The 22,772-nt window shown below is 42.9% G+C and overlaps 3 protein-coding genes across 3 annotated transcripts; 1 reads left to right on the forward strand and 2 right to left on the reverse strand.

Annotated features, from left to right (window-relative positions):
* Positions 1-522: 522 nt before the first annotated feature.
* Positions 523-8,015, reverse strand: polr1e (RNA polymerase I subunit E). Its single transcript, XM_084082470.1, has 12 exons — positions 7,925-8,015; positions 6,701-6,804; positions 6,338-6,414; positions 6,118-6,203; positions 5,883-5,938; positions 4,878-5,022; positions 3,603-3,719; positions 3,397-3,490; positions 2,634-2,764; positions 2,465-2,546; positions 2,116-2,247; positions 523-1,731 (listed from the first exon to the last, which is right to left on the reverse strand). Exons 1-12 carry the CDS (start codon positions 7,986-7,988, stop codon positions 1,566-1,568), a joined length of 1,254 nt encoding a protein of 417 aa, XP_083938596.1. The 5' UTR covers positions 7,989-8,015; the 3' UTR covers positions 523-1,565.
* Positions 8,016-10,481: 2,466 nt separating this feature from the next.
* zbtb5 (zinc finger and BTB domain containing 5) lies at positions 10,482-17,264 on the forward strand. The gene is made up of 4 exons (XM_084076438.1): positions 10,482-10,779; positions 11,622-11,835; positions 12,380-13,207; positions 13,382-17,264. The coding sequence occupies exons 2-4, from the start codon at positions 11,626-11,628 to the stop codon at positions 14,582-14,584; spliced, it is 2,241 nt and encodes a 746-aa protein (XP_083932564.1). The 5' UTR covers positions 10,482-10,779; positions 11,622-11,625; the 3' UTR covers positions 14,585-17,264.
* A 268-nt stretch (positions 17,265-17,532) lies between these two features.
* Positions 17,533-21,897, reverse strand: grhprb (glyoxylate reductase/hydroxypyruvate reductase b; the record flags this gene model as incomplete). Its single annotated transcript, XM_084078891.1, has 9 exons — positions 17,533-17,654; positions 18,294-18,424; positions 19,001-19,136; positions 19,719-19,823; positions 19,954-20,042; positions 20,242-20,358; positions 20,761-20,833; positions 20,965-21,098; positions 21,725-21,897. The coding sequence occupies 9 exons, from the start codon at positions 21,895-21,897 to the stop codon at positions 17,533-17,535; spliced, it is 1,080 nt and encodes a 359-aa protein (XP_083935017.1).
* Positions 21,898-22,772: the final 875 nt, after the last annotated feature.

Genomic DNA, 22,772 nt, shown 5'->3' on the forward strand with positions numbered 1-22,772 from the left:
TTGGTCTATATGCCATTAGGCTATGACTCATGAGTACTCTGCCTTTGTTGTGTCTTGTAGTCCATTGAAAATAATTATGCAATACTACTACTAATAAAAGAAACAGTGAAGTACTGCATTCTTGACTCTCACGTGTCAGTTTGAAAACATCTACTGTACTACATCATTACATATTTTGATGGGTTTATTATTATTTAATTAACTGAATGCCAGATATATGCAGTTAGGTAGTAGAATGTTGTAAATAGTACCGCTGTATTCCTCATCCTTGAAAATGTAGGATTAGTCACCAGAATCAAGATCCTAGGTGGTCTAGCACCTGAGTTATTGGTAAAATAACAGCAGATGGAGGCCATTTTGGAAAATGGCTGCCATGGTTACCACAGGACAAATCTGCGATGGCCCTATAGCCAAAAATGTTCCTTATGGCATGCTCTAACTGTGTGTCAAATTTCATGCTTGTATCGTAAAGTGCACGATTCTGGCCCGAAACGCCTGGACTATCAAGTTTGTACAGTTTGGGAAAGTTTGTATTCATTAAAGCCACCAGGTAGAGAGAGAGGGCATCAAGAAGATGGAAAGGAACAATTCCTTTGTGCTGAAACTTTATTCTGAAGTCTGGGAAGGTCAGCAGTTAAAGAGGTGTGCGTGTACATACAAAATACAATTAAATAGATTGTTTCAGTTTCCACAATTCAGTCGCATCTATCATTCAAGTGTTTTCATCACTCCAATCCATCTGTAACTTATTTTCTTGCGTCCTCCTTCTTAACGCTGTTAGCCTAACATTGAGGAAGGCCGACGTGAAACATCGATTATTTTTAGTAGACTTCTGCTGCAGATCATCAGCATTATTAAAGACTCCTAAACTTCTTCAGAGTGTTACTGATGCAGACATATGCTCAGTCACTTGCAAATATCTCAACATAACTAGTGTTATATGGGAAATTATTTAATTGGTGCTATTTGAAGAGCACACTGTGGTTAGTGACTAATATCAGTTCAAATGTTTCCAGAAATATACTAACAATTCTTATGTTGTGAAGCAAGGACCCTATTGTAAATGTATCTGTCATGTCTACGTTTCAATTCCATTGTCAAATGTGTGGCCCTTCACTCACTCTACCGAAGTCAGTGTGGCCCTCTGGGAAATAAAATGCTGCCTAGTGCCTACCCCTGCAATACAAGAACAAAATAATGAGGATTCCAGAATAAATTACATTTTTAGTTAAGAAGATTGTTTCATTTCATTTATTTCAATTATGGTTTACATGTTCACATTCATATATTTTTTTCTTTTTCTTTTTTACATATTCCATAAATGAAAAGGAGCAGTTAGAAGATAAATCTTATTTATACCTGCCCCTTTCTACGATTGTAACTAAACCATTAAGGAAACCAAAGCTTCAACAGTGAAAAAAATTAATGTATTCTGGAATCCTGATTCATTTGTTTTTGTTGTGCAACGATGTGCATCGAATCAAAACAATGCACATACTGCATACATCCGTTTGCACTATCGCATCTATTTATCACTCCCAATATCTTTTCATCACTCTCCATCTCTAACGCATTGTCTTGCGTTTCCTCCTGTCAATAAGCGGTTCATATTTGACCAGAGGAAGAACAAGGGACGCATGTTTGTGGTCATCTTTCAGCTCCGTTTCATCAGCCTTTCCCCGGGCAGGTTTACTCAGGGTCAGTCCCATTAACTTGGCCAGATCCAGTATCCTAAAAGAGAAAACATCAGTCAGTTACAGTGGCAACTTCTTGTTTTATTACCTTATGACAGTGTGTGTCACAGGGTTTCATATGAATGAAAATCAAACTAAACAGTATCCATCATAGTGGGGGAGGTGTTTATTATTTTCAGCACCGCTAATGGCGCTCTAAGAAAAGTGATGTCAGTCTGTTCCAAACAAGATACTGTATATCGAAAGCCACTGGATGGATTGTCCTAGTATTTGCTGGACCTTCATGTACCCCAGACAATGAATCATACTCCATAGCCATTCCTATGCACCATTAGGCCAACATTTCCACTTGCACAGATATCTCAAAATCAAATGGTCAGATTGCTGATATTGGACTCAAGTATTATATATTTTTACTCACTTAGCCTCAGTGACCCCCAGGTCACGGTGGAGCAATGTGATGTTCACGGTCATGTGACCCATATGCAGCAGCAGAGACAAACAGTAGGCTGCCACTTTCAGTCGCATAGTTGCTGATACCATGTTCTGGACCCTAAGTAACACACATTCCAAATACATGTTTAAGAGATAATCAGGCAGTGATCCGTTTTACTATGCAAGGAAGTATCATTTCAACAGGCCCAGATGCCAAGCCAGACTAAATGGTACAGTAGTTGGTGAAGAACCAATGAAACATTTGCAACAGTAAGTTCTAATTCTACATGTGTTGCACACAAGCACAAAACTGAAAAGATGTACAGCTGCCATACCTGCCATTTCTGAATGTTTCCACTGTGAACGTTTTCAACAGTTTGTTCTGGATGATACGAGGGCAGCCATCCTCCTGTCCGACTGAAAAGATATAAAACATTCCAGCTCTGAGTGACAAAATGTAGTATGAATAAAAAATCCAAACATGTATCTTTCTGAGCTACTCACACTTGCGATTGATGTTGTTTTCTCGTGCCAATCTGAGCATCAGATTGAGATAATAGGCACAACGTGCACCTTTCTCCCTGGCTTCACCCTCCCAAGGCAAACTCTCCAACTGCTTCACCACACACAAACTCCTGGGACAAGAACAAACATTTGCAAAACGTTTTAAATATTTTTGAAGGTTTTTGCCATTCATAATGTGTACAACAAAGTAGTATATAGGGCTTAAGTGGTTACAGGGGTATGAAACCCTAGGCTGATTGTGTAGCTTGTTTTCCAGTTCAGATAAAAAACTACAGCAGGGTGGACACGAAAGACTGACCTTATAGTACATGGCGATGTAAGCATAGCAACACAGGTGGAGGTCATCAAATGAATAAGGGGTGTGTTAGGTCAGGTGCGTCAATGTGCATTTACAAGACTGTTGACTACCGTCTATGCTTACTCACTGGCACACCCATGGCTCTGTCTGGGCATACCTAAATCTATAACCTATTCATTTCATTAGTTGTAGTTGTGTTGCTTACTAGCCTGCCACGTTTTTGGTCTGCAGTAGTTGTTAAGCTTAACTTTACTACAAAATCAGCCTAAGGCATGGGCACATTCAAATAAACTACACACCAGCAAATTGACACTACCCACAATCCTGAAGACAATATGGGCAATTGAGGCGTTCAATGCCTACTTGGCAGTTGGCTACCGCGCTTCCGACATGTATGTGTGACCGTGCCTTAAGGGTGTCAACAAACGTTCATGTGTTTCCTACCCTCCCTGTCTCAACTTCTGCAGCTCCTCTGGGCTAAGTGAAGACATCTTGGAACCTGCCTCTTCCAAAGTCCCATATTCAACTGGAGTAAGAACTGGGGACTAGGATAAGGACAGAGACACAAAAAGGATGGCTTGATTTGTCCCACACAAGCTTGCACGCATACACACACACACACACACACACACACACAGAGAAAAAGATACGGTCATCAAACAGGTAGACATTCTCTGGTTTATCTGCATCTCGGTGGCATGGAGGAAGGTAAAGAGCAAGAGTGACATCTTCCTGGTTCTCCGTCTGTGCGACCTCCTTCTGCAGGCCTGAATGTCAAGGAGAGAAGGAAGAACGCAGGGGGATTAAGGAGAAACATGGGAGGATTCATAGAGAAAAGGAGTAAATGTAACAGTGGTGCAGCAGCAGAGTAAACATTACCATTCAGTGTCCCAGGAAGAGAGATGATTATAAACAGTGTAGGAGTAAGATACTTTCACATACTGAGTAATATTAGTTACTACGACGAAAAAACACATTCATACTTTGTATATTAGGCTCTCATTCTACCAACAGCTACAGTGCCAAAGGAACTGTATTGAACTAGAGGTGCGGGTCGCTACGCGACCCTTCCGTCTAGTCGCTGGCGCGAGGCTCTCGTGTAGTGGGCTGTAGATGTTTTGGACACGCAAACCAAAAGCGAGAGCAACAGTGTTTCCAGACGCAAACCGAAAACGAAAACAAACTGAGAGACGGACACATTTCACTCGTTCATCTATCTATGTATTCACACAGGCTCTTGCAGGACCAGAATGTGCGGCACAGATTGATGAAGCAGCACGCTCAGCCCAGCGAGACGGCGTGCGCTGCGTTCAACCCTCCCAAAGAGTCAGACAGACAGTATTTGGATGGGGGGCGGGGTTGGCGGGGTTGCCATGTCCAGGAGTTGTAAGCGTGAAGTGGCGTGTAATTGGTTGGGGAAAGTGCGTCGACGCATGCGCAGTGCGCAGGGCGGTGTTTTTGCATCAAGCTGGTTGCTTGTTGCTCGCGCGCAATCTGGCAACAGTGATGGAACTTACACTCCGGCAAACATTCGACTGTGGATTCCAATTGTAAGGTAGATATGATCCTGTGGTGTGGGCACTGGCTTCCCTGATTGGCTTAACCGTCCTGTTGGCTTCACCGATTGGCTGAGCTTTGCGTCACATTTGTGCGGCTTCACCAATATAAGTGGCAGGTGAGAGAAAGTGTGAAATAAGCCTGAGACGCCAACAGACAATACGTACAACTACATCACGTAAAGGAGTATTGCAAACACGGGTGGGTATGTATTCCCGACTTGTGAGGCGCCCGAGTAGGCTACTAGTTCAAATTAATTTAACGGAATGAGTCTGTAATACTTTATATTTAGAAAGTGACTTACTTACTCAACAATGTTTATAAGCAACCATTTCAGAAGAGCTAATGTGAATAGTGTGGCCAATTACCTTGCAAGCCCTTCTGGTCAATGACACTGCTGGCAGCCTTGGCTACTGCCTGCTGCAGGGTCTCACTGCCCACCTGATTCAGCCTGCGGGAGTTCAGTGTTCGTTTCTGCTTGTTGGTGCCAAAGGCCTCAATCAGAGAGTCCAGCTGAGGAAGAAGAGCACACAGCAGATTCATACATGGCTGAAGATTCATTGATAAATGTCATATAGAGCATAACTTGCCATCATATTCAATACAGTACCATTGGTACTGTAGTTGTTGGTAGAATGAGATGCTAAGTTTAATCACTTGAGCCTATTCATTTGTACGATGGATAGCAAAAAGTGATGATTTACAAGCTCAAAATGTGTTGCAATGTGATGCGTTCTGAGCTTGTAGATCTGCTATGAGATGAGAACATGAGATGTCAAAATGTAGCGTGCTGAAGCAACAACGCAAATAATTGGGGTGGAGCTGCTCTGGTGGAGCAGTGGTAAAGTGCCTTCCCTCCACCCCTGGGGTTCGAATCCACTGCAGTGTATCCGACTTTGACGAGTGTCTGTACGAACACAATTGGCCCGTCTTCGGGTGAGGGGAAGCCGGGCGAGGAGGGTGATATTTGTCACTGCATGTACTCCAACAGGCTGGGGCAGCACCTGTGACCAGGAAGTGTTGGGCGGGAGGAGAAGGACGGAGGCACTACGTCCTCCTGGTGGGGGCTCCTCACTGGCAGGTTTTTAATAGGATACAACAGCAGTGACAACACACAAATGTGTGTGGGGAGAAATTAATTGGCATAACGACTAAATTGGGGAGGAAAGGGGGTAAAAAGCTAAAACAAAACAAATATTTTTTTTATATCAGTAGATTTTCTTAAAATGTGTATGCCACCAGTAACACTCTTTAAGAACAAGATGAATGATACATTCTCCACTTATGTGCCCTTATTACACTATTCCCAACTCATGTAGCGCCCGAGTCGGCCAATATTAAAATCCATCATTGGAAAATAAAAATCAATGCACCTTCTCTCTGTAGGTCTGACTGTTTGTCTGGGAAGTGTCCGTCTCTGTTGTCTCCCCTGGAGAGAAACACAACAATTAATTGAACAATAACACAAAAAAAAGAAATTGTAATGTAACAGCCATTATCTGATTGAACAAATAGTTAGCTGTACAAATAATACATGGGCATTTTGAATGCAGCCTTGTGTGCAGTCATGGACTGTGGTGTGGGCAATTTCTGTTGGTGGTATTTTACCTGGTATTACAGGTTGCATATTGAAGAGCTGAGCTGTGTGCACCTCCATATGCATGGTGTCTTTGTTTAGCACCCCTACATAATACCTATGTAGATGAAAAATAAAATAAAAACCGTAACAACCACACAGCAGACTTGAGATGATTTTTTAAAAAAAAGTTATGTTAAACAAGCAGGTGTGTTTCAAAAGAAAATACAGTATTATACAAAATGAACTTACTTGCAAAGATTGTTGCATTTCAAGGAACCTGCTCCAAAGTTATTTCCAACATATGATAGTCTGTCTGATTCTGCAACCTAGAGTGAGATATGTAGAAACAGAGATACATGAATGGTAGTAATACATAAATATGTAAAAGCTCTCATGTTAATAAAATAACATTAAATAAAGACATAATGCCGCTGAGCTTCAAGACAGCATAGATTTTGTGCATTTCTTTCTTCTTCTTTGTTTTACGTTCTATTTATTGAATTATTTATATATTTTTTACATACTCACAGGTCATATAGGCATGTACTGAAGCAAATAAAACATCTCAAAACAGTCAAGAAAATGAGTGGGTAACATTTGTGCATTTCTCACCAGCATGCGTCTGCTCTTTTTCCTGGGGTTTTTATCATCTGTGTTCTTATAATAGGTGAAATCCAGGTGGTCTGCATTTTTCAGGTTTCCGTTAGAAAACTGAACTTTAAATTTAAAATTACAAGTTGTCAGTAATGAGCAATATACTGAACATAGACCTCGTAGAATGGCTGATATTCCATACATCCGTATATGAGACACACGTTGGGGTGTGTTGGGGTTTGTTGCTGGCCGGAGTATTCTTAATCACACCTGTCAATGTGTGTGTCCCAAAAGGATATCTACATGTAGCCTACTTTGTGCTGTTGTGAATGCTGCTGTGTCCACGTGACTATCGTGGAAAAGTGGATATATTTGACTATACACGTTTGGAGTGTTGGAGTGTTCTGTGGCTGTGGAATACATGTATGATATCAGCACTGTATGGACGTGAGTATCAGCCATTCCAACAGGTACAAAACAGTATGATAAAACAAAATAGTTATTCTCAATAGTTTTCAGTCCAGTAATAAATCTATTAGGTGGGGTGGGTAAGTGGTGTTTTTGGTGAAAACAAAAAAAAATGTCGAAGGTTAAGGGCTGCACTATATTCTTTCTGATAGTTATCATTTATATGAAGTGTTTGTTACCCCCAGTAACAGGGGTCTCCCTGTCTCTCCAGCTCTTTAATAATAATAATTTTAAGGTGCATTGGAAGTTTTAAGCCAATCAGGAGATTGTAGTACCCATTTATCAGCTTACATTTATAGTGTATTAGCGTTACAGTTCCACTTTTGTCTGCTCATTTCTTTGCCATAACCTCCGATTTCACTTGTTTATCCTGTGTCCTATCATGTGAGTTCTATCTCCTGATCTGATTGGATAACATTGGTATCCTGACCTGAAAATGTGTTGTTTACCAAAGAGCTGGAGAGACATGGAGACTCCTGATACTGAACAATATATAGTACAATCAGAATATAGGGCTATTTACTTATTTTATTTTATATTTAAAAACAAAATATCACTTTATACCCTACCTTTAATTTGCTGTGGAACAATTCCAAACATTTAAGCACAAGACAGCAAACTACAGGGTAGCTACTCAACTAACCTCGCCTACCCTACCCACGTGTGCATTACTTACTGCAACTCTACTGAAGAAACATGCCAATGAACGAATTGACTTCATTTATCATGATATCAAATACACGTACTTGTGATTGACAGATGTGTAATATTTACCTACAACCGCTTTGTCTGTTTCTTTATCCACATCACAACACACCACTGTACAAGTAGTAGCCATGACTGCTGCTGTGCTGACAAGAGTGGCTCCCGGTCTGGTGCGAGTGTTGCACCAACATCTGTGACCCGTGTTGCCAGATTATGTGAGAGAGATAAGCAACCAGGTCTATGAAAACAAGCCGAAAATGTATCTGAAAATAGCAGATCGATGCGACGCGACGCGTTGTGAGCTTGTTGTAGATCTTCTATTTTCAACCCCCCAAAAAGAAGGTAATTTTGGAACATCTTTGAAACATTTTAACAACACAAATCTTGTATGTATGGGGGGGTCCCTGGTACAACATATTTTCAGATGGGGTGGTCTGTGGACAATTACATTAATTTGGGGGTCCTTAACATGAAAATGTTTGAGAACTACTGGTTTAAACAACATTAGTAAGTCCAAATAAGCAACCACACGTTAGAAACACCCCAAAAACCGCAACTACCAATATTTACAACTTACAAGCAACTTTGCAGAAAAACAAGCCCAAAGTCGATTATAATAAGCGGACATGGCAACACTGTCTGTAACCTAGTGGTGGCAAGCCTGGTGACGCGAGGTTATCTGTGACCCTAATGTTACTGAAGCCTCAGTTGTCACATAATTCAATGGGTCACAGCTGTTGGTGTAACGCGTATTTGGTCGCACTCGGCTCGGCCTGACAGCAGCGACACCCCGAGGTGAGGAGTGGTAATTGCAATTCTTCACCTCCGTGGGGGGGTCATGGACTAAAGCCACAGTGCCACCTTGTGAGTCTGCTTGTAAAAACAGTCTAGGTGAGGAAAACCTGTGTGCAGGGTTGCCGTGGCTAATGGAGTATGGATTAATAATGACAATATTATTCAAAATATTGCCTGAACATACGCTATTGATGAATCAATATTTCATGAATCAATAGGCTCTATGCACAGCACTGACAGCAGCCATATTGGGAATTAATTGGGCCCCTTCCTTACTTCCTTTACAGGTGTTACCAATAATACTAATTAAGGCTCTGTTCCATTTAGTGTGGCATAGTGGTTGTTTTATTTTCAAGGACCCCCATAACTCTGAGAGTGTACAAATGGAACCAAATGAACCCTTACTCTGAGAGTGTGCAAATGGGTCCATTTGGTTCCATTTGCACACTCTTACACACCCACCATAAAGGTGGGTGTGAACAAACACTCTGACACTCTGACAAACACTCTGAGAGTGTACAAATGGAACCAAATGGACCTATTTGCACACTCTCAGAGTTACACACCCTGACCATAAGGGGCCATTTGGGAACCAAAATGGAGTGTTTCTAGTGAGCCAACAAGCACAATATCAGCACCTGGCCTGACCAGAATGGTACAGAGCCTTCATTAGTATCATTGGTAACACCTGTGAAGGAAGTAAGAGGCCCAATTTCTTTCCAATATGTCTGCTGTGCATAGAGCCTATGCCTATACAGTCGCTATGCAGAGAGTGAAAGCTCCAGATTTCCTCCACGCTGTCTCTCCGCCGCGCGCCTCTCAACCCGCCCCCTGTGTACAGGGCCACCAGGACATCAGTACAAGACCAGTGTTGCCAGAGTTTGGGAGAGAAATAAGCAACCGGTATAGGAAAACAGGCCCAAAAGAAGCCACATGAGCACTCTAAAATTGATTGAATACTATAATAGCAGTTTGCAACAAAAAAAAAGCACAGGGAAGTACAGTTCAGTACAAGGTCTGCTAAGAGGATTTTAACATAACATTGGCTATTTGGAAATAACCGATCTACAAACTCACAATGCATCGTGATGCGATCTGTTGTGAGCTTGTAGATCTGCTATTTTCGATAATACACCTTTTGAATATTTTTGGAAACATTTTAACAACACAAATCTGGAATGGGGCTGTCACTGGCACAATTACATATTTTTACAGATGAGGTCGGTGGACAAATAGCTACATATTCATTTTGGGGGGGTCCTTGACATGGAAATGTTTAAGAACCACTGGTTTAAACAACATTAGGAAACAAGCCCAAATAAGCAACTATGGGGTCTTCAACGTTTTCAGGCCAAGGACCCCCTAGCTGAGAGAGAGATGAAGCAGAGACCCCATCTTTATTGTATAAAATTGTGTTTTAGTTACGTTTTTGCTGCTTTTTTTTCCCTCTCCGCCAAATCTTTGTGTGATATGATATTTTTTACGTTAACCACTTGACTTGAACCCTAGCATCCCTTTTCTGAGGAGAACTTTAGCCAAAAATCTACAAAAAATCTACAAGCTCACAACGCCTCGCAGCGCCAGGCGTTGTGAGCTTGTAGATCTGCTATTTTTGGCAAAAGTTCACCTCAGAAAAGGGATGCTAGTCAAGTGGGTAATGTAAAAACAAAAAATCATATCACACAAAGATTTGGCGGACCCCCTGTAGTAACTCTGAGGACCCCCTAGGGGTCCCGGACCCCCGTTGAAGACCCCTGAACTACACGTTAGAAACAAGCCCAAAGTCGCTTATAGTAAGCAGACCTGGCAACGCTGTAAATGACCCAGTAGTGGTTCCATGATCGCGGCGGACGGACTCCCATCGGAGTCGGACACGATATGATCTGATCACCATCGTCGGGGTTTGATTGGGTTATCGCCGAGATGGACGTCGCTGGCGTTAATCCGCGTGGCCGCGTTTGACTGTTATGAAGTCATAACTTATAGATAACGTTCACTTCACATGATAGCTTGGCTGGCTACCAATTAGTTAGCTTTGTTAGCCTGTGGCCAACAGGGGGGACAGGGACAGGACAGTCACAGCACAGGGCCCTGCACTGCTCCAACAAGACCTGCTTTGGACATTCGAGGTAATAGCATGTTGAGGTCATTTTACATTTAGTTAAAACAGCATATTTATGTCCCGTGTTTGCCAAGTAATACCTGCTGCATGTCAATTGACATGTGTATTAGCTAACGTTGTTGGATCGCACAGGTCACTTCACTGGGTCGTCATCTGTAACATTGCAATGTGCATCATTTGGGATGTCTGTGTTTTGTTGCCTTGTTTTGAACCAAGACGTTCTAACGTTGGCTAGATATGTTAATGTTATGCCTCCATGTCTACTTAGGCTACTACTTAGTAGTTATGCCTCCATGTCTACTATCATAATAATACCATCATCGTTGTCATCATGATTCATGAGCCATACTGTAAGGACTGGACCAACTGGTTGTATGCTCAGCTTGCAACCAGTTGGTCTGCACTGACCAGTAGGCAGACCAGTGCTATTTGGGGATAATGGTTGCATTGGTATGGACTGGCCTTTGTTCATCTAAACCAGTGGTTCTCAAACTTTTAAATTTCAAGGTCTCCCCTTAACTTTGACAGTGTACAAATGGAACCAGAGTGCACTGGCTTCGGACCGGTGTTGCACCAAAATCGGTGACTGTCAGAGTTACAGACTTGTAAGGGTCAATTTAGACCCTCCTTACGGAATCCCAAGAGTCCCTGGAATCCCCTTTGAGAACCACTGATCTAAACGACTCTAGATTCTAAACTCTAAAGTGTTGATGCGACAAAGAAACGCCAATCACTTGGAATAGAATTATCCCGCCTCCTAATTTTTCTCTAATATGAATTCCTCCCACGACTTTGTGTTTTGTTTGCTGAACCCCTCCATTTGCTCCTTCTCTCTGCCCCTCTCTTTAGGACCATGGACTTCCCAGGCCACTTTGAGCAGATCTTTCAGCAGTTGAACTACCAGCGGGTCCATGGTCAGCTGTGTGACTGTGTCATTGTGGTGGGCAGCCGCCACTTCAAGGCTCACCGTTCGGTGCTGGCAGCCTGCAGCACCCACTTCAGAGCCCTGTTCACTGTTGCTGAGGGAGACTCTAGCATGAACATGATTCAACTGGACAGCGAGGTGAGGATTAAAGCCAAACCCATATTGGTTTGGCCGGTATATCAGCCATTATTTGACTTCCTTTGATGACATTGGTATAATGCAGCCGATGTGTCCTGACTTTCAAGTAACCTGCCGTCCCTGTTTGAGGCATTGTGGGATTTTTTTTATTTGCTTTACCTAAAACTGTGGTAAGGTAAGATGGCAGCAAGTGATTGCAGGATTCAAGGTGACACATTTTTGGTGAACACAAACAGCCTGTGTGCATTAAGTTGTTTGATAACGGTATGTGTATGCCTAGTGCCAGCGTGTGGTTGGTTACTTAAACCTTTATTTACTTTATTGTTAATAAATTGTTAATTTAGCGAAAATAACCAATCTACAGGCTCACAACCCATCGCTATGCAACACGTTGTGAGTTTGTAGATCTGCTGTTTTCGCATAACTTTCTTCAATTTCTGCCAGATGTTCACCTATTATGTCATGCCCAGAACAGGGATGCATGTGTGCTTGAAATGATGCACGGCAGTTCGCATTGTTCACATTTCCATTTGTGGTCTCCCAGGTGGTGACGGCAGAGGCTTTTGCTGCCCTGGTGGACATGATGTATACCTCGACCTTAATGCTGGGGGAGAGCAATGTAATGGACGTGCTCCTCGCAGCATCCCATCTGCATTTTAACAATGTAGTGAAGGCCTGCAAGCACTACCTTACCAACCGCACCCTGCCCGTGTCACAGTCCGCCGACAGACCGGCCCTCCACCACACCCAACAGGACCAACAGAGACACAGGCAGCAGCAACAGGCGGCGGAGTTGGCAGCCAATGCGAACCTAGCAGCGAATGCAAACCTAGCAGCTAACAGCGCCTCATCCAGGCTGCAGCGCTCCTTCCTGCTGCAGCAGCTCGGGCTGAGCCTGGTGAACTCCGCTCTGGGCGGGCTGGAGGAGGACGGCGTGGGCAACGGGGCGGTCGAACAGAGAGCTTCGTTCCCCATCCGACGCTTCCACAAGCGTAAGCCCTCCCTTGCCATGGGCCTGTCAGAGGATAGATCCCGGCAGAGGCCTCGGCCCTCTGCCCCTCCAGGGGCGTTGGTGGGAGATGGAGGGGGTAATAGAGAAAGGGAGGAAGTGACACTGCTTTCCTCAGACTCGCACAAAATGGGGGATGTGTCCAAACTGGACGCCGCCATCGCTGGACTAGTGGGGGTGTCCCAAGACGACGCTCAGATGCCCAGCCAATCAGACAGTGGACACTGTGAAGGGGGGGAGTCGGGGATGATGCAGGGGGGAGAAGTGGGCAAGGAGGAGTACATGGAGGAAGGGCATCACCAAGACAACGGAGGGGGTGGAAAGATGAAGTCGGGGACAGAGGAGGTGGTACAGGATCAGAAGGTGAGGTTGCAGCCTGTTTCAGGGAATGGAGTGAAACACCAAATGTGCTAAATGATCGAAAATATAAAATGATCAGCATACGATCAAATCATACTCTTGTTCGCATTCTATGCATGGTGCTGTTACCTGTCTTTGTCAACTTTGTCAAGTAAAGTGTGCATTGTTTTCATCTAGGTGGTGGTGAAACGGGAGCCGCTGAGCTCCCCAGAGCCTGCTGATGAGACCAGCGATGTGACATCCCAGGCGGAGGGCAGCGACCGTGCGGAGGCTTGCGTCCAGGAAGAGGAGGAGAAGGTGGAGTTGAGCCCAGAGAGTAGCGACCGCAGCTTTACTTCTGACCCCCAATCCAACTCTGATGCCCTGCTCCAGCCTGGCTCCCAGCTCTTGCTCAAAGCAAGCCAGGGGGGCAGCTCTCGGGCTGGAGGGGGTGTAGGCGGCGGTGTGGGTGGAGTAGGATTCGGATGCAGCAATGGACTAAGTGGCAAGTCTGGGTTTAACATTTCTAGCTTCCTCAGTGCTAAGGGTTTCGGAGGTGGTGGGGCCGGGGATGATGACCTCCCTAACACGACGACCGGTGACTCTGTAGCACACCACTTTCTGCTTGAACAGGAACCTGCTGGGACATCTGCCTCTGGCTCTCTGCTGCGCCACAGTTCGCTTAGTAGCGAGAGTCATGGTGGCTTCGGAGACAGCCTGCATCCTGAATCACTCTTCCTACGGCCGTTACATGACAGTTTAGGAAGCCCTGGAGGCAGAAGTGGAGCAGGAGGTGGGGGAGGGATGGACCCCTTTGGTCTGGACTTTGAACACTCCATTCTGGGGCTGCATTCCCTGGCGCGAGCCTCCCGAGGGGGCGCAGGACCTTCTGCTCCCTCTCTGGGGTACCCTGGCTATCGACGCATTGCTCCAAAAATGTCTGCGGGCGTCGGAGGAGGCAGAGGCGCCGTTCTCCAGGATGCTGCTTCGTCCTCATCAAATCTTAGTGGCCCATTGCTTCTCAACGAGAATGGAGGTTATGAGATGAATGGCGGCAGGCCCACCTCCCTCCCGCCTCAACTGACAAGAGCCTCAGCAGATGTGCTGTCCAAGTGCAAGAAGGCTCTGTTGGAGCACAACGTCCTGGTGGTTGAGGGAGCCCGTAAATATGCCTGTAAAATCTGCTGCAAAACGTTCCTCACCCTTACAGACTGCAAGAAGCACATTCGCGTCCACACAGGAGAGAAGCCGTACGCTTGCCTGAAGTGTGGCAAGCGCTTCAGCCAGTCCTCCCATCTGTACAAGCATTCCAAGACCACTTGCTTGCGCTGGCAGAATAGCAACATGCCAAACACCCTGCTATACGAGAGGGACCATGTCAGTGGACAATCAACTCACTGAACCTATATGGAACGGAGTTAGTCAGGCTAATTGTCACAGTCACAAGGGTGCCTAGACTGCTTATTGCCTAGTTGATGTTATAAGCCTCTCGTTATACAGCCTCTTGAAGTATCATTGCCAATAATTTAAGCTTATTTCAAGACCCGCTTCCCCCAAAAAAAAATTCTTGTTCGGTTAATGTCTTTTTGAAGCTTACCTGTGAACATCATGGTAGTTTATTGTGCTCTACAAAGTCTACATATCTCCAAAACATTGATATAGTATTTTAAAACTAAATGCACTTGCTGGATCCAGGTTTAATGCAGGGCACACAACTTGGAAGGTCTGTGATGTCACAGGCAGAACGCCAATCGGAGCCTCAGTAAAGACATGCATTGTTCCATGAGGAATTACTTGTATGCAGAGACGTTTAGTGATACAAAATAAGTGTTCCCTCTAGTGTCTGGCTTGTTCTGTTTTTGTTACCATGCATTTGGTTTCTATTCAGATTTTCCCTTTGGATTCCTTTGGATTCCGAATTACCCAAATTCTGGAGGATTAAACGTAAATGTATACGTATACATACTCATAGATCATGGAATAGTAAATGAGGCCAAAGCTAGAGGTACTGTAAGCTCCTTTTGGGGGGGAGAGAAATACTTGACATATGCATTTGTTGAACAGATGATTTTCCTACGTGTTTAAACCATACCTGGGATACACAAGGAAAGTTGTTGGTCTATAATTGGCTTCTTTTATTAAGGGAACGAAAAAGGGGTAGTTGCATCACTTCCTCTGTGTTGGCTAATAACTGAAGACACTGTGGAAAATTTGGAGTAGGAGGTTGATTACTACTTACTCAAGTTAATTTGAAATCTATTTGAGATGCATGACATCTGAAGTTGCCTTTGAGTCTGAGCACCTTTTTGGAAGTAAAATGTACGGTCACTTTGAGCTAAGATAAGTGAGGAACTAGCATGGCTGATGACAGTTGGCTACCTTCACCTTTGAAGCGGTGTCTTGGAGATCTTGCTTGAAAAAGTTCTAAGAATACAATTGTGCCATATAAAGGCATTTGTTAGGAAAAGGTCTATCAGCTGATTGTTGTGTATTCAGTGTTTCTGTGTTAAAAAAAAAGTTTTTACTGGGTGTGTGAGAGAGGGAAGGAGAGAGAGGACAATGAAAAGGCCTACAGTATATTCTGAGGCCATCTATTGGTTCAAATGAACAGATTTTGAGGTACAGCAGTTGTGGCAGACTGCTTAAGAAATGTAAATACTGCACATTTTGATGGCTTTAGCGTTTTTCTCAGAGTAGAAAAAAGAACCCCACAAGACGCATACCTAAATGTTGTATAACAGTTTAAGGTACTTGTTGCTTTATAAATGTCAGTCATACTAATGGTGTTTCATTCATGACAAAAGCACTTGATTACAGTATATTGTGTTCCAATGGTCCAATTTTACCAACCCTTTTTAATTTTCAGTTTTATAATACATGTGTGCATGTAAGCGTTTTGTAGATTCCATTTCTCATTTCTCAAACAATACATTCCCACTGGTTTTGTAAATTGTGGAATCTCATTGACTTGATAAGTGACACATTATCAGTTTTATGTGTTGTTTTTTGTGTATGTGTTTTATCTGTTGTGCCATTTCTTTCTTTCTTGTGGCTAGTACTTTCCTCTGAAGACCAGGGTTAATGTATTTAATGTGTACAGCAAAGGATTTGGGACCACATTATTTCGTTTTTCAGATCTTGTGACTCCACCACTATAGTTATAAGTCACAGCTTATGCATCAAGCTATGTTTGGAAACCCTGGCTCAGCCTGATAAGAGTACCTTCATACTGTAGGTAGTTTGTCTGTGTTTTTTTTTCCTTCTATATAAACTAAGAAAGAAATCCCACTACTGTTCTTTTATATCGTGTTTTCCTTGTGCAGAATTTATTTCTTGATGTAGTGTGCCACTTGCACTGTCACTGACTCAAAATTGCATATTGCTTCCATTCCTAGTTGGCACATTGTTGTAGTCTTTACACTGTTTGTCTGTTAGTCTGTCTTTATAATATGAAACAACAGTTTCCTTTGAGACAATTATTTTGCTGTTGCCACATTATGTTGGTTGCTGTAAAACAAGCTGGCCAACTGCTTCCTTTGTTCCACTTGTAATTGTTCAGTATACAGTACCAGTAATATTTAAGTCACACAGGAATATCAATTTCTAGCTTGACTGGTCTTTTAAGAGATGGTTAAAGCTTACGTCTTTGTTCTGTGTCTGTGAACTCTTGCTCACTTCCCTCCAACACGAGGGAAGTAGTAGGAAATACTGTTGCACGAAATATGTTGTTGAATCAACATGAAATTCTGCTAAGGATCATATCAGAACCACCCATGTTTCACACAGTGGCCTGTAAAGAGTTTCCTGGGTGCTATCTTATATAACTGTTAATGTGAGCAGTTTTTATGTGAATCTGTGAAAAGTGCACTGTCTGACATGTTAAGTTAACATACCACGCTTTACATATAAGCCTATTAACTAACATAAGGCCTAAATATAAATTGATGAGAAATGTCACTGCCTTACGCCCATTAGCTTAAAAAAGCTGGGCTTTTTACTGATATGCCAAAATTGAAGAATTTTAGGTTCTCGAGAGTAACCTAACATACAGTGTAGTTCTAAGAAGATTCAGTGTTTTTCTTTTCTGATGAAGGTTGTACAGTATTTCTGTTGTACAGACTGAATAAAACAATGATTAAAGTTTGGTTTGTCATTTTTTTCCTAAAATGTCTCATGCATGCACAGTTGTAAGAAATGAAAATGAAAGTCCACTGTACGTATTAATACAGAGGTTTCTGAAAGGCTAAGTCAATGGGAAACAGCAAAATTGGTATTCATTTATTTAGAGGAAACGTATAAAGAAAATGAAGGGATATTGGTCATGTACTTGGAAGGACATTGATTTCCCCCTACAGTTGGAGTCCTTTGATCATTGGCTCTCTTCTCAGGCCAAGCAGCAAGTTATTTGCTGCCAGAACGGACATGGCATTGCGGGTGGTATAGGATGCACTAGCAATATGGGGCAGGATCACTGCAGAAAGAAACAGAAGAGAGAGGGTAGGAGGGTGGTGAACTAAATGCATTCCACAAAGAAAGCCAAAGACGGTTACATGACAATAACCTAATAACCTAACCACTGCTGCTGCACTGGCACTGTCACTTATGTATACGCTGTCACGGTTGTTATTCTGCTGCTGCTTTTTAACTGTCTAATTTGACAGATATGTTCCTTAAACAATGCACCTTATGTACATAATTATCTGTTATTACATCTGCTGCCATTTAACTGCCTCATCCCATTGCTATATTTAACCATGCACCTTATGTACTTTATATATTTCACACTGGCCACATTGATATCTAACCTCTTTTTCTGTTCGTTCTTTATGTCTTTCCACCTCTTTAAACTGCAATGATAATTATACGACAGTATAGAGAATTTCACCCACTTTTTTACACCTGTAAACCTGTGATGTTACAATAAAGTTGAATTGTGTTGAGTTAATATTAACCACTTAAGCCTTATTTTCAAAACATTTTGAACATGTACCAGAACTAATAGCAGGTTGTAGATTGGCTAATAGTGGGTTAAAACGGTTAAGTTATTAATGATCTGATTCTGACCTGATTTCCCTGCAACTTTTGGGGAATTCATGGTTGGCATACTCACCACAGTTTTTGAGGGTGAAGAGGGGGTGGTTGGTTGGCAAGGGCTCAGGGACAGTGACATCTAATCCAGCTCCCGCGATCTGTCCAGTGGACAGAGCATCATAGAGGTCCTCCTGGTTCACAACACCTCCTCTGGTAGACAACAAGGCAATTGGAAGCATATCGGTAATTATTATTACAGTATGTACATTTAAAATGCAAGATTGCTTTAGCTTTGCTTTATGGTTTACCAGTGGTGGAAAAAGTACTCAAGTGTTTTACATAAGTAAAAGTATCAATACTGCAATGTAGAAGTATTCCGTTACAAGTAAAAGTCTGGATAAAAAATAATACGTAAAAGTACAAAAGTAAATGTACTTAAAGCACCGAAAGTAAAAGTACTGAAATGTTTGATATAGCAGATCTACAAGCTCATAACGATGCGACGCGTTGTGGGCTTGTAGATCGTCTATTTTCAAATGGCCTTAGTATAAAATAGGGCTAAAGTGGTTAATGTATGTTTTATAATGTAATAATTCATATCTGCAAAGTAACTAGTAACTAAAGTTTTCAAATAATTGTAGTGGAGTAAGTACAAGTACAAGTACAATATTTGCCTCTGAGATGTAGAGGAGTAGAAGTAAAAGTATAGACAATTGGAAATACTTTACACCACTGATGGTTACATGTATTCTATAATTATACGTGTGTGCGTGCATGTTTATGTACCTGCTGGTGTTGATGAAGATGGACGTGTTCTTCATCTTTGAGAAGAGGTTTTTGTTGCAGATCTCTTTGGTCTCTGGTGTGAGAGCACAGCACACAGCCAGGAAGTCTGACTGCTTGGCCAGCTCATCCATAGAGACTAGAACAAATAAGAGACTCACTGTAGAGCATCATATTATCTCATTTACAAATGAATATTCAGTTGTTGTTGTTGTTGTTGTTGTTGTTGTTGTTGTTGTTGTTGTTGTTGCAAAGAATTGTCCCTACAACCAAGAATGTACATGGTACTTACATAGCCCCATATAGTCATAAAAAGCCCCAAAATAGCCAATCTACAAGCTCTACAAGCTCACAACCCATCGCACAGCGATGTGTTTTATTTTATTATGAAAAAATGTGAACGCTTTTGAGAATTTGCCCAAAATAGGGACACCAGGGTAATTAATATGGTTCATAGACGTGGTACTGTGCAGTATGCCCATAGGGATAATAACCCAGTACCTTTGCATGCAAATTAATCATCATCTATCTCTGTATTAAATTGTCAACTTCAAAGGAACAGAGGTTGCCTTGCATTAAAGTGTCTCTATCTGCAATGGGGATATAGCTTTTGTTTTTGCTTAGTTGAGTAAATCTCTGTTAAATCACCCCACTATCCCTCTTGTTATTACCAAACAGACACATTACAGTATGTACCAAACATGACCAGTGACTTCCTTACCATATTCTGCATTAATCATACTAGCCAGTTCAGGTCTGGGGGCCACATCTGTGTAGATGAACTTCTTTACCTTAAAGGGGGCCAGACGCTCAGCAATGGCCACACCTTAAAGCACAAGCACAAGATATGAGAATGATCAATCTGTCAATACTGATTGGCAAGTGGCAGTGATACGCTATTTTAGGTATTTCACATGTATGTGTACTATAAGTTTACATGATAAAATAATGCTCACCAATCCTCCCCAGACCCATGATACCCACAGTGCTGTTGGCCAGTTCATATCCACACAGCCACAGAGTTCTCCACGTGCCCCATCCACCTCTAAACATTTCAAGACACATTATAAACAAGGACAACCTAAAGGTGTGCTTAGTTGAGCCATGTGGCTCGTCGTTGCTGACATTTGACCACCAAATTGCACCATATACAGTATCACATACTGAGTTACAGATACAGCATATTGAAGTTTCATCGACATGTGTGTACATGTGCAAATACTGCATGTCTGGGTGTATATTACGTCTTGGCCTCATGCGTGGCCTCAATGAGTCTCCTAGAGGTGGCGAGCAACACGGCCACAGTCAGCTCAGCCACAGAATCTGTCAGAACGTCTGGGGTGTAACCCACACGGATCCCCCTGAGGAGAAACACACACACACACACACACACACACACACACACACACACACACACACACACACACACACACACACACACACACACACACACACACATACATGCACGCACACACACACGCACGCACGCACACATTCATGCACGAACCCACGCACACGCACTGTGAGTTTCACAAGTAATATTTCCACATCTAAAGGTGTTCGCAGGATAAAACGTTAACTCACAGTCGCCCCGCATCATACATATTTTCAGGCATGCATGCGCACACACACACACACACACACACACACACACACACACACACACACACACACACACACACACACACACACACACACACACACACACACACACACACACACACACACACACACACACACACACACACAATGGAGTAACTAACCGTTTTTTCAGTTCTTCCAAAGAGAGATGATCAAATCCCACTGACATAGTACTAAGGACCTTCAGGTTTGGCCCTGAAGGAATGCACAGATAACAACACACACACACACACATACAAAGAATGAAAAGGGGGAACATTTCAAAGGGCAGCACCCTTTGAATCCAGATTGGTCAATTTGAATAGGTAGGAGGACAGGCCTCTGACCTGCAGCGTCCAATAGTTCTGCATCGATCTTCTCTGTCAGTGTACAGAGCAGAGCATCAACCCCTTTGACCTTTTCAAGTAGCTCTTTCCTGGGCACAGGGACATCGTCTGAGTCCCACAGCTCAAACTGCACTCTGAAGAAAACATACATCCTCATTAAAATAAATTCCTATCAGAGGAGAGATAACTCAATAAGGAGAATGGTCAAGATACAGAAGATATACCACACATCATATGTCCTGCACCCGTGACTCCCAAGAGCACATAGAGATGTTTTTTTTCAATAGATATAGGGATATACCCTTTTTGGGCAAATCCATTCTTTTCTGACTGCTCAAAGGGCAAAGTGCATCACTGGCAATCCTGTTTATTCAGGATAAGTAAATGATGAACTTCATTAACTAAACATTCACATAACATTAGCTTTCAGACATCTTTGCAAACTACCAACAGAATTATGAGATTGTGATCTACGTAAGACCTATTTTATACTTCAGCTATTCTAGAATAGTAGATCTACAAGCTCATAACGTGTCACAGTGTGACATTTTGTGCGAAAAAGTGTGAACATTTTAAAAAGAAATTAGCAAGTTTTTGATTAAAAATATACAGTAGTCAAATATAGAAAATAATCAATATACAAGCAAACAATATAGCAATGCAACGCAATGTAAGCTTGATCGGCTATTTTCTCTGAATGTCCAACATGCCCAGAATAGGGATGCTACTGTAGGGTTACTGTGGTTAAAAAGTTACTCACTGTCCAGACTCGCGGAGGAGCTTCAGGCCATCAGGTGGGATCTGTCGGGTGACATACACCCGAGGCAGGGTGGACATCTCCTTCTGCATGGTGCGCCTTACATTCCCACTAACCTTTAATGGACCAACAGCTATTCGCTGAAGCCTGTTCAGGGCAACACGACTGCACCACATTTCCAGAAGAGTAAATGTGTGGGCAGGTGCCAGAGAGAGGAACAACAGGTTTAAAAATGGGTACTTTGGAACCTGGAGTCTTGTGTGTGTCTGGCTACAGTTCAGGAGGAGGTACCTCTAGTGTTTGATTTTTGACCAATATGAATGGAGGGAGGGAGTTTGGGGGCTTTGAAGCTGAAGGATGCTGGCATGCCCCCCCCCCCACACACACACAGGCAGACAGGCAGCCATACAAACACACCAGCGCACACACACACACACACACACACACACACACACACACACACACACACACACACACACACACACACACACACACACACACACACACACACACACACACACACACACACACACACACACACACACACAGAGACAGACAGACACACGAGCACGTGTGCACACACACACACACACACACACACACACACACACACACACACACACACACACGCGCGCGCGCGCACACACACACACACGTGCACAGCATCATCCCTTTGCCCAGAAGGGCGTCTCTATGATGTAATTCATAAATGTTTCACTTGTTAGCTGTTGACCTTTGTCCGTAAACAGTGGGGGTCTCAAATGCAAGGGTTTTCTTTTTCATTGTGCGACAGGATCCAGCATTCCATCTGCAGTGCATACTGGGTGGTTTAATACCTGGTGCTCAAATCTCACTTTTTCAAAAACATCTATCAAATATTGACACCCAAGCTATGTGTTCTAGTGAACGGTTGTCTGTTACTGTTTTAATGTATCTATTTAATGTGTCTTTTGTACCTGTCACCACACCTGCTCAGGGACCACAGTTGAAAAAGTGTATCCAAGATTTATCCAAGATGGATAAACTGGCCCTGGAAATCGTAAGCTGAATC

The sequence above is a fragment of the Gymnoscopelus microlampas genome (assembly GCF_963454915.1).
Source record: "Gymnoscopelus microlampas genome assembly, chromosome: 2".
NCBI classification, from domain to species: domain Eukaryota; kingdom Metazoa; phylum Chordata; class Actinopteri; order Myctophiformes; family Myctophidae; genus Gymnoscopelus; species Gymnoscopelus microlampas.

Excerpts from the sequence above, each read along its gene's own strand:
- polr1e (XM_084082470.1), bottom strand. The coding sequence starts at position 7,988 with ATGGCTACTACTTGTACAGTGGTGTGTTGTGATGTGGATAAAGAAACA. Across the intron at positions 5,939-6,117 it reads TATGCAACCTGTAATACCAG|GGGAGACAACAGAGACGGAC; the intron begins GTAAAATACCAC and ends GTTTCTCTCCAG. Across the intron at positions 2,547-2,633 it reads AAACAACATCAATCGCAAGT|TCGGACAGGAGGATGGCTGC; the intron begins GTGAGTAGCTCA and ends ATATCTTTTCAG.
- zbtb5 (XM_084076438.1), top strand. The coding sequence starts at position 11,626 with ATGGACTTCCCAGGCCACTTTGAGCAGATCTTTCAGCAGTTGAACTAC. Across the intron at positions 11,836-12,379 it reads TGATTCAACTGGACAGCGAG|GTGGTGACGGCAGAGGCTTT; the intron begins GTGAGGATTAAA and ends GTGGTCTCCCAG. Across the intron at positions 13,208-13,381 it reads AGGTGGTACAGGATCAGAAG|GTGGTGGTGAAACGGGAGCC; the intron begins GTGAGGTTGCAG and ends GTTTTCATCTAG.